Below are 12,308 nucleotides of genomic sequence, written 5' to 3'. Positions count from 1 at the left end.
TCCCCTATTGCACCTGACCTTTTCTATCCATCTGGTGTATTATTTAAAGCACTTTTACCAATTTACAATTCTAAGAATTTTACTTTTAATTAATACCAATTCGCCTGGTAATTTACTAATTTTAATACATGAAATACGATTATACTCGTATTAATCTACTTACTATTATGTTCTCTTAAACATTCGATCTGATCTATTTCACAGATTCTGTCATCCACCCCTGAAAAATAATGGCACAAAATACATTTAAAAAAAAACAGATAATCTCCGTAATATTAGGCTATATTTTATTTATTCAAATTCTAAGAGTTTGTATTATTTGTCATACTAACAGCTGCTGTTTTTTCTTGAATCTGCAATATCTATTATTTTTGGTCTAGGAACTATTTATTGTCTGGACGTGGTTTATTACACAGCTTGCTTTATCTGTCGGAAATATTTTCCTTTCCCAGAAGAACCTTTCAAAGACACAAAACTGGCTAGATTTGCAGATTTTATATCAGTTAACATTTTAGATGATGTGACATTTTATAGAAATAATACATAGGTTACATGAGTTAACACAACTAAGTTCAATAGATAGGTTGGTGGAAAGTGAGATACAGAAAAGGATATTTAGAATTTGAAATACCGTATTGGATACCGAAGCATTCCTTTCAAAAGAAGTTGAAACGATATAATCGTGGCTACTATACAATTGTTGAGTGAAGATACCTGTTTCTCTTTTGCTTACTTTCTGTTTGAGCTGATTAGTGTGAAGTCAGGAGATAGTTATTTTCTTTTCCCAGAGCACATCAGGAGAAATTAGACTTCATTTCTCACATTAATGTTTTATATTCTACTTGTCTTTGTTGCTTTATGAACCAATGAATTACTGTTCAAATATTAAGAATTTAAAATGAGAAACCGACGACGGTATATTTTACAAAGATGATATGACATAGTATTAAAGACAAAGCCTGCAATAGCGTCAGCCGACAGTATTGTAGAAACAACTAGGTTTTCGTCACATTTTTGTGGAATGTCCGAAATTTAAAGACCTCGCAGAAGGTTAAGAACAGCCTAAAAATCTTTTTAGTGAACATATCCTTGCTTTTGTGCATGGAAGAGAACGGCGTTTTCTAATAGTTCCTTTTCTAATACAAGTATTTACATTGTTTCATATATTATTATTATTATTATTATTATTATTATTATTATTATTATTATTATTATTATTATTATTATTATTATTATCTCTGTTTTATTTTCATATATGTTTTTAATTCTTCCTCTTTTCATAATATTGGCTGTGTAGTGCCCTTTCTTCCGCCGTTCTGGTACGGCGCAGGCAATTCCACAATATGTGTTGCTTATTGTACGATCAGCTAGAAATATCGCTCGGTTAACATTAGAACATCGGACTTCCGAGAGCTGGTTCGTTGCCAACGTAGGACAGGCTAACAAGGAAAGGAAACAGGAAACTAGAATTGAATAAAGTACATCAGGAATTAATACACAGTGCGTTCCATAAGATAACGATGGAAATCAAATACAACCACAGATTATTGGGCAGCTTTTACTACCGTCACTGTATATAGCAAACTATTGTCTCATCACATCGGCTACAGTTAACACGGTTATAACAGTACGATCATAATGATGTAAACATTTATACATGTCTCCAAATTTCTCCACATTAACATTTAAGTTACATAAAAGCATTCCTGTTCTCGATATGAGTCATCCATCAATACATATAATTAATATTTATTCAGTATATGTCATCACTTAATCCTTTAAATCATCGTGTTTCATCATATACATACACCAATACACATTTATATTATATTTATACTAACTTCGTCGCGTAACAGCAGAAGGATGATCATTTAGTACAGGAAGCAAATTGATTCATTCAACATGGTAAGCACAGTAATATATTAAACAAGTGTACAGGCATCCGATTTGTTATTTGTGGTGAACCGAAAATATATTTTTTCCCCTGATGTTATTTGTAAACAGAAGAGATACAATCCAGTTGCGGAATCCCCACGGATTCTAGACTATTTAAACCACTACGACAAATTCATGTTTTCTTCTCTTGATCAACACTACTATTTCTATTTCAATCACTAATAATATAAACAACAGAAAATCTCAATTCAACAGAGGAAAAAGAATACAACTGGCTATAATTTCGCGGCCATTAACGCCAATACACCGGTGGTGCAGATTAAATATAACCCAACATTAACTTATATAACAAAATAACAGAAATAATGGCATGAATGTAATATTAACAATAACTAATATGCCCTTGCAAATGGTAAAGGTAATCAATAAGGGCGCATACAAAGAAAAGTAATCTTATCCTGTAATGGAGACCAAACGGGTCCATTACAGTTTGCCCCGGCTTCAAATAAAAAAATATATACATATATTTTTTTTCTGATTGTCTAGTGCAAGGTACTTAAATAACCGGGCACGCTAAAATCACAACACAGGACAAATACACAATAAACAATAATAGAGAAACAAGGAACAAGTAAGCAAAATTTACATGAACTAGGCTTCATTCACTACTTTTAACTTTCTTTCGGAATTTCCAATTCATCTCTTCTTTTCCTTTCTTCAGTTGCCGTTGGTCAATCTTCCGTTTCATCTTAAACCATACCCTCACAGTTACTGCCCTTGTTTTCTTTCGTTTCTTCTTTCTATGACGGTTCTTCGTTTTCTCTTTTCCAAGCTTTCGTTTCCATGCTTTAGGTTTCCTTTTGTATTTCCAAGTCAAGATATCACTATTCAAGTTTCTCCTCAGTTTACGGATTCCTTTTCGAATTTCATATACTTTTCTTCTCTTCTTTCGATGTACATTCAGGATCATTTCTTTCACTTTCTTTCCGTTGTTCTTCTTCCTAATTTTGTAATTCATACAATTATTTGAAATAGGCCTGTGTTTCAATCTTTCTTTAATTTCGCTTTCAGCCTTAAGGTAATCGAAGTCTTCATCCTGTGACCCTTTCCATAGCTTTCGTACTCTTATTACACTATTTGACACGCATTTATTTTCTTTATTTTCTCCGAGTATTATTTTCTCTTGCAGGGTCTTAGTTCGCTTCAACCGTTGATTACTCTCATTATCATTCTTGTCAGATTCTGGCGAATAATCAGAGTTTGATGGTTCTTTCTTAAGCATCCGATACTTATGTTCCCTACTACACTTGTGAACGGATTCTGAAAGCCTTTCATTCTGTTCTTGTAGCTTGGAGTTCTCTGCTTCCAAAGTCTCAATATCGACTTTCTTTGGTGTACTCTTGGAGAGAACATCCCTAAGAGCTTGAACTTCCCGCTTCTCTCGGTCTAGTTCCTCTTGTTTTTGTTTCAAACTCACTTGAAACTGTGACACCAACTGATCACGGTTTGTCCTGAATGAAACCATTTCTGTTTCCTTCAAATCTAAAGCCTCCTTCAGACTGTCTATTTCAGTTTTGAGACTATAATTCTCGTCTCGAAGACTATCAAATTCTTGACTTATAGTCTTTACGTAAATTTCATTCTTCTCATAAGCTTTAAGCTGTATTTGCAGCTTCTCAATTTCAACACTTTTTTCCTTTAGAGCAATAAAATTATCACGTATAACAACTTCGGCACGATTCAATTTTTCAGAATACATATTAATCTCTGCATTCCATTCTTCTTTTTCTTTTGATTTTTGAGAAAGCGTTTCCTTCAGTGCATGTTGTAATGAAATTATCTCCTTTTCCTTCTCAGACATTTCTTTATGTATCGTATTTTCCTTTTCGTGCAGCGTCTTTCGTAACTCCTCAACTTCCGCATGCAAATTTTCTTGAAACTGCTGATTCTTTTCAAACTGTTTTCTCTGTTCTTCTAAATTATTTTCTAGGCTCTGAATCTTTTCATCCTTTTCTTGCACAAGAGATTCCAAATTTTCCATTCGTGTTAGCAAAGATTCAGTCTCACACTTGTGCTGTAAGACCATGTTGTAGTTAGCTTCTTCGAGAGCTTTACTCCTTTTTTCCAGAGTGATTTTATGTGCACATAATGTTTCAATCTTTTTTTCATATTTATTCACTAACGACAATAACTCATGCACTCTATCTGTACACATTTCAGTTTTACGTTTTAGTTTATTGTATTCTGCATATTCGACTTCGAGAAGTCGCTGGTGTTTACATAATTTTTCACTAAGCACACTAAGTTCACTTTCTTTAGCACCAATAATACTTTTATAATCCACTACACGCTCCTCATAAGATCTGATTCGATCCAATAAAGCTTGTTGTGCATTAGTTGTTTTTGCTAATTTTGATTCCAGCTCCGTCACTTTATCACTAAGAGTGGAACACTTACACGCATGAGTCCGTTCTTCAAGAGCTTTAATAGTTTTCACCTTTTCGGCTATTTCTTTGTCCTTTTGTTTTAACTTGTTCATGAGAGAACATTGGTCTGTTTCCATATTACTCATTCTTTTCTTCATCTCTTCAGACTTTGTTTTCTGTTCATCCAAAGAGAATAAACAGTCTTGAAGCTTCTGTTGTAAACGATTATTCTCTTCGCGAAGACACTTCATCACACTCAGTTGAGAACTCGTTTCAGTTTTGATCCTGTCTTTAGTTTCATCCAAAGCGTTAACATACACAGCTGCCTTTCGGGTATATGTTGGCTGTGGTTCTTTCCTTGTGGCTTCTAGATTCAGCCGTGATGCGTCTTCTCGCAAGCTAGATACCTTCTGTTTACTTCGGCAGCAGTCGCAAATCCAAATTTCACCAGCAAAACTCATTTGTACATAGTTTTCAAATGTCATGTTAATACACTTAAAGTGATAGTAACATTTACATTTTTCGCAAATAATTGAAGCAACTATTTTGCGTCCTTCCTTAGGTGACACTTTTCTTTTTATACAGCAGGCATATTGCCAATCCTTGCCTAAGTCTTCCTTCTCACTATTTACTTCCATCATTTTCTTATTGTCCAAAATCCAGTGATTCATCCGCATCTGGTCATCTTCTCATGTATGTAGCCTCTCATGTTTCTCTTCTTGTTACCTACTCACCACGTCGTGCTTCAGTAATACCAGATTTTACTGTATCCTGTCACGGTCGCCAATTTTGTAGTGCCCTTTCTTCCGCCGTTCTGGTACGGCGCAGGCAATTCCACAATATGTGTTGCTTATTGTACGATCAGCTAGAAATATCGCTCGGTTAACATTAGAACATCGGACTTCCGAGAGCTGGTTCGTTGGCAACGTAGGACAGGCTAACAAGGAAAGGAAACAGGAAACTAGAATTGAATAAAGTACATCAGGAATGAATACACAGTGCGTTCCATAAGATAAAGATGGAAATCAAATACAACCACGGATTATTGGGCCGCTTTTATTAGTCACTGTATATACTGTATATAGCAAACTATTGTCTCATCACATCGGCTACAGTTAACACGGTTATACCAGTACGATCATAATGATGCAAACATTTATACATGTATCCAAATTTCTCCACATTAAGTTACATAACAGCATTCATGTTCTCGATGAGTCATCCACCAATACATATAATTAATATTTTTCAGTATATGTCATCAATTAATCCTTTAAATCATCGTGTTTCATCATATACATACACCAATACACATTTATATTATATTTATACTAACTTCGTCGCGTAACAGCAGAAGGATGATCATTTAGTACAGGAAGCAAATTGATTCATTCAACATGGTAAGCACAGTAATATATTAAACAAGTGTACAGGCATCCGATTTGTTATTTGTGGTGAACCGAAAATATATTTTTTCCCCTGATGTTATTTGTAAACAGAAGAGATACAATCCAGTTGCGGAATCCCCACGGATTCTAGACTATTTAAACCACTACGACAAATTCATGTTTTCTTCTCTTGATCAACACTACTATTTCTATTTCAATCACTAATAATATAAACAACAGAAAATCTCAATTCAACAGAGGAAAGAGAATACAACTGGCTATAATTTCGCGGCCATTAACGCCAATACACCGGTGGTGCAGATTAAATATAACCCAACATTAACTTATATAACAAAATAACAGAAATAATGGCATGAATGTAATATTAACAATAACTAATATGCCCTTGCAAATGGTAAAGGTAAACAATAAGGGCACATACAAAGAAAAATAATCTTATCCTGTAATGGAGACCAAACGGGTCCATTACAGCTGTTTGGCAATTCCTAAAACTAATTGGAGATCCTCCTCCCTTAGATTAAGGTCTGGAAATGTTTGTTCCGCTTTCCTTGATCTTCAGTTTCCTCCGTTGCTTTATACCAGTGATTCTCAACCCAATTCCTATCACGACCCTCATTTAATCACATCCTCTTACCAATGACCCCTTTGTAATTTTTGGTTTGTAATAATCTTGAGAGGGACTTTTAATATACCTATTGCGGAGATCTGACAATATCCATCTATTCCTATAATAGTGGAATCCATTTCTTATAAATAGTGGATATAGTAACTTCCGTAAAAGCGAATGAATAAAACTAAATTTGTAAGTTCATTTATATTTCAAATTTCGAATCCGATCTGTCATACTGTTTCAAAATGGAGGCCGTTTGAAAATTTTAAAACTTCATATTCCCTTAATTTTGGGTCAATAATAAAAAATAAAGTTATTTCTAATTTTGGTTTTAAAAATTGAGTATTTGAAATTCCAATAGGCCGCCACTTTGAGTTACATCATACGTTTTGAATTTGGTACATTGTTTTGTATGTGTTCAGTATCACAGAAAACTATTAAAAGAAACTTGTCCACGTTTAAAATTTAGGAAACAAATAAAATTTTACACCAAAAATTCTATCTTTATTGTAGCCAGCTTGCTGGAAAAAAGAATATTCGCTCACACAGATACATACCTCATATTACCTTCCAATTTTAATTCTATTTCAATATGTAGGTTTTGTTGCAGTTATATTTTTTCCGGTATTTCAGTAAGCAATTCTCATTATTGTCATATGACCCCTCTTTCATTTAAATTGATTTTTAAACAACTCTTCACCTGTTGAAAATGTTTGGTATACCTATTTTTGGTTCTTCTTAACAGTATGTATAAAAATAAAAATGTGACTACCGAAACAAAATTCAAAATATTATTTAAAAATATTTTCCGCTATTAGATTTTAATTATTTTTATCTCTTCCACTTATCTTTGCAACCCCAAGAAAACTTCTCATGGCACCCTAGGAGTCGCGATCCCCAGTTTGAGAAACCCTGATTTAGACAAATATTGTTTGCACTTGGCAATCTGAGCCACTCTTGGGATAAAGAGGAACATGTGACTAAAAAATTAACATATAACCTAACCAATTAATGTTGGAATATAATAAATGATATACAACAGTGAAGTTGGATGTGCTTTTGGACAAACAAATTACCCTTTAATTGTATTATTTACTATTTAGTAGAGTGACGGAGAAGAGTTTGATTGGAAAACAAGTTAATTATATTGGAAATAGAAGGAATAATATAATTTGTTTTCAGATGGTATGGCTACCGCTGCAGAATTCGACTGGAAATTCAACATGTCAGAAAAATATAGAAAACTGTGAAAATGAATCAAGATTAAAATAAACATGAAAACGAATAGAGCAATGTTGGCTGCGATGATAAAAATGTAGAATCGATTATTAGTTTTCCATACTTATTAACGAAGATATGAAATGTAAATATTAAATAAAAACAGCGTACGAAACGGTGAAATATCTCGAAGATTGTAGTGGTGATAAAGATGAGAATCATAGTCACTGAAGGAATAATTATAAAATGGAGTAAATACTGAGTACTGCATTGTACGAAGAAAATGTGGTCATTACGAAGAGACGACAAAAAATATTGTACTTGAATTCTCCGACATTTTTGTTGAGGAGATTGGACATACTTACAGGTCATTTGAACGATAAATCATTGAGGGACATTTGGAATAATAGGAGGAAAAATGTAATGTGATTTCTTTTTTAATCTTGGAACATTACTGGAGAAGATATTGTATTTTCAGTTATATAGTAGGATGTATAACGGAAGGAGTAAAATTAATGTAGAAAAGTATAAAATTAATGAATAATATTAATGGTATAATGCCTACCTTAAGACGAAATTCTGTAAGGATCATAGTGTACAGAAATATTTAAATTTGTAGCAAGTAACCTGCCAGTGCTGGAAGTAAATTTTGATTATTTATACTGATAGAAGTAGAAACCCTATCTTGGTAGCTCATATAGTTTCCCACTTACCTCAAGAGTTTGACATAAATTTAATTGGAGTCTACAATTATTCTTTGTTCTAGTTGTCCCTCTCAATTTTCACATACCAGAGATATTCATGATCTACCCAAATAAGCATCAAAATGTTCGCATAAATGAGTTTCTTAACGCTTAACGCAACAAAAACATTAGATAAAGTTATTATTACTCACTGAATGGTGAAAAGTAAGGAGTACAGTTACAAACGTTCAGCAGATACTTCATTCTGCATTCTGTGTAACAGGAAAGCTCGTTGTATTCTCTCACAATTGAAAGATGTTTGTCCTCATTAAATGCACACTTGCGTATTGAATCATCTATCCGTTTGAGTTCTTCAGAGCTTTGGGTGTAGACAGGAGACAGAAGAATCTGAAGCATTCTGCTTTGAGCAATTGGAACATAAAGCCGTTTTAGTACGTCTGGATATGCGTAGGGGTTGTGCACATATACCTAGTTAAAAAGGAACACAAGTTATAATTATTATTGTAATTTTAGAAATTTTAATTTAAATATAGAATCTGTCTAATACACACACACACACACAATTCAAAGAGTGAATACTCTATGTTGTGGGTAGTGATGGGCACTGGGAATATTCCCGGTGGGAAGGAATTTAAAAAATGGGAATATTCCCGGTTTTTTTCCCTGGCCCATAAATTCCCGGGAAGGAATTTATTTCCATTTCTTTACTTTATCTTCCAAATTATAAGAACCATATGACTAATTACTTTATTTTAATATATTATGATTTATTTCTAAGTTTTAAAGAATTTGGAGGTTAAAAAATTTTAAATTATTTGACTGTACTTTATATGACTAATAATATGATTTTTTAAGTTCCATTTCCATTTACACTAAAAAGTAGGATAAATGTTTAGTATTGTGGGGCCAAAACTAGCAAAAAGTAGGATCATTTACGGAAGGAATGAGTTCGAGTAGTCAAGAAAGTATGGAACACAATTTTTTTTAGGGCAATAGGGAATTTGTACAAGTTAAGTGGAAGTGATTTATGTGAGAAGAGAAAAGGAATTGTTGGTAACGAAGATAGAAAACAACGTGCCCTTCGTTACTCTATGCGCCTTCACTCGCTTACAGTCGCTCGGGAATTGTGTCTGAATTTAATGTTGGTAACGTAATTTAATGTATGAAACCATAAAACAACCGCATCGAAATAGAATATCGCAAAAAGTACTTGCAAAATCTGGCACCCAGAGCTAAACAATATCCAAAAGTAGCAAAGTACTAATTTACAAATGATAAAAAGGTTCCATTTTATAAAGTAATGTAGAATTATGTAGAAATAGAAATGAACTACTATTAATAAACTCTGAACCACCGTTAGTAATAGACGTCGGTCTGTCTCCTCTCTCTGACTCGAATTTTTGAAGAGGTACTCGGGACTTTTACATGCGAATTAACGCATGATATTTCGAGAAATGGGCAGGAAGAAAGATCGTGTGTGGCAATGTTATCTGCAAAATTATAAAGATAGGAAAGTATCTTCCAAATATTGTGAACATACATGTTTAAGCGCAAATGTTGACAAAAAGGTGGGACATGTCTCTTCTGGCAGTTACCCAACCTAATTTGTTTATAACATTTAAAAATTTAATATGTTTATAATATCAGTAGTAGAGTCAAGTTTAGAAAATTCATTTACATGTAAATTTAAACTGTTTAGCGGTTTAAAAGTATGTGGAATTACTATACTATTTTTGAAACATATTTACTTTCACTGAACATATTGTAAATAAATATCCATTTATGCGTACTGTCTAAATATAACAAATATTTAAAAATAATATCTTTCAGAGTACATTTTAAAGACTCCTCTGGAGACAACACTAATAATATACTGTGATATAAAAGCGAATTTAAGTTTGAACTTAAAATATAGTAATAGAATGCAATTTTCTTTGTGATTGTATATTAATTCCCGGAAAATTCCCATTTTTGGGAATCTTCGCGGGAATATTCCCGAAAAATATCTTCCCGGGAATTTACCCATCACTAGTTGTGAGTAATCTTAAACTTGATTATTTCTTACAAGTTGATTATATGTTTCACTGATACACTTACACTGCTAACCCCTATCTCTGATGTGCACATGCTATAACAGACTTCCGTGGGGCAGTTGCAATCTTTTGTAAGACAATAGCTGAATGGCATCTTCCGAAGAGGGAGTGTAAGAGGGTGGAAAAATACAGGAAAATCGGTTATAACTCCCTCCTACACCACTAGCCGCCGGGATCTAGCTCGAAATGATTGACTACTGGGATCGGACGGCTCTCCTCTGGGATAAAGGCATGTATAAACATTAATGAATTTAGAGAAATGATTTTCTAGAAAGGACTGGGTTTGGGAGAAAACTAAGTGTATGATAAGAATACCTTCATTACGACGTCTAGGTGTAGAGCTGTCACTTCTCGAAGATCGGGTCACGTATCCAAAGATTTGGCTCCTTCCTCTCTCAAGGGATTTTGCCGACTGCTAGTCTAGAACCGTTATAGAAGTTCACTCTTGGGGACCAGGATCTCGACCACTGGCCAACAGCAACTTCAACTGGAAGTCCAACTAGCAATCCAACTCCCCAAAGAAGATTTCTTTGTTCCTATTTAACGCTGGGTCCAGGGCTCGCCGATTATTACAAGTGAGCCAAGTAGCGAGTCCCAGACGTCACGGGAGGTGTGGTATAAGAAAGTGGGAGGAGTTAGGAAAAGAGTCTCTCAAACATTTATTTCAAAACACAATAAAAACAATTACATAATTTATATCACAATTACAAGGTGCTGAATCAACAAAACACAGAAGTCAGTCGCTGGTTCTTTAGAGTATTAGTCTGCATCTTGCTTGCTTCTTGCGCCGCAACATAAACACAATAATAATAATGCAAATATCTCTGTCCTTTCCCAAAATACACTAAATCTTACAAAACATAAACAGCACGGACAAAAACAGGCCCATCACATCATTGTTCGCTAGAAAAATAAGTTATATACAAAATCAATCAATCAATTATAGTTTGATCACTAACAGTCTTTAATATGGGCGCCAACACCAAACACAGATTCCTTTACACTTGCATGCATTATAAGTGACATCTTGCATCTATAAGTTATGGCAAACCTTTAAACTTCCAAGCGTGTTGTAGGTTCTGTTTTAAACCTACGGCTGCACTGACGTTGAACTTCAGCGACGTTTACAAAATTGACATGCTATCTTAACCCTAGCAACACCAAGGTATTTTTGGTTTACATGGAACACCAATGGGGGGTGCCTTTATTTTGGACGTTTCTTCCCACACTTCTCAAATTCTACATGTAGTGGACGCACACCTTTCACTCCTGTATAAATGTCTTGCAGACTAGTTACATGTCTTGGCATCAGGTAGGAGACAGGATAATTCGCCATAACGTTTAGCATTACTGAAGTATTAGAAATTAACGGTACTGATACATCAAGGTGCCTTGTGTTCGTAACAAAGATTTAAAAACTATTAATAATTTAAAAATTATTAATAATAATAGAAATGTATTATTATGTAACTCTATGCAGAATGCATTATTATGCAGAATGTAACTGTTAAATGTTATGAAAGTTTAAGTATTAATGGCACACGTAGACTTTTTTGCTGTATGAATAGGAGAGCTAACTGACGTCCACTTTGACTTTACAAAGGATTGTAATTAAATTGTAGTTAAAGTTTCTTTTATTGCAGTTTGTAGAAGAACTAAACCATTTCGTAATTCTTTTTCTAGTAACTTGTGCTGGCCTTGTTTCACATTTGATTAGACACGACAGAATATATTCACTTCAGGAACCCCGACTATGCATTGGGCACTTATATTTGTCATTTTCGATTTCCTACGCCCTTAGCCCTTTGCATACTCTTACCGAAAATGTAATAAAAATCTAAGGTAGATTAGGATCCACTTATATACCACCGAAATCGGTGCAGCAGTCTGGGATAATTTACCCTTCAAAGATCGTTATACCAGCCTTTTTTTTAATTTTTATACAGGGTGGT

At 34.0% G+C, this 12,308-nt stretch overlaps 1 protein-coding gene across 1 annotated transcript in view; it reads right to left on the bottom strand.

The window, feature by feature from the left end:
* The window catches only part of LOC145672795 (pickpocket protein 28-like), a 32,668-nt gene that overhangs the window by 8,392 nt on the left and 11,968 nt on the right, over window positions 1–12,308 (bottom strand). Inside the window, exons 3-4 of the mRNA XM_081741952.1 lie at window positions 8,455–8,731; window positions 164–220 (exon numbers count right to left, since the gene is read on the bottom strand). Of these exons, the coding sequence (XP_081598078.1) occupies window positions 164–220; window positions 8,455–8,731 (334 nt within the window). The remainder of the gene's footprint in view (window positions 1–163; window positions 221–8,454; window positions 8,732–12,308) is intronic.

This window comes from Thermobia domestica, chromosome 16 (assembly GCF_964235325.1).
Source record: "Thermobia domestica chromosome 16, izTheDome1.hap1.1, whole genome shotgun sequence".
Taxonomy (NCBI): Eukaryota; Metazoa; Arthropoda; class Insecta; order Zygentoma; family Lepismatidae; genus Thermobia; species Thermobia domestica.
Note: the sequence above shows the minus strand (reverse complement) of the source record. Positions and strands in the feature narration are given on the sequence as shown.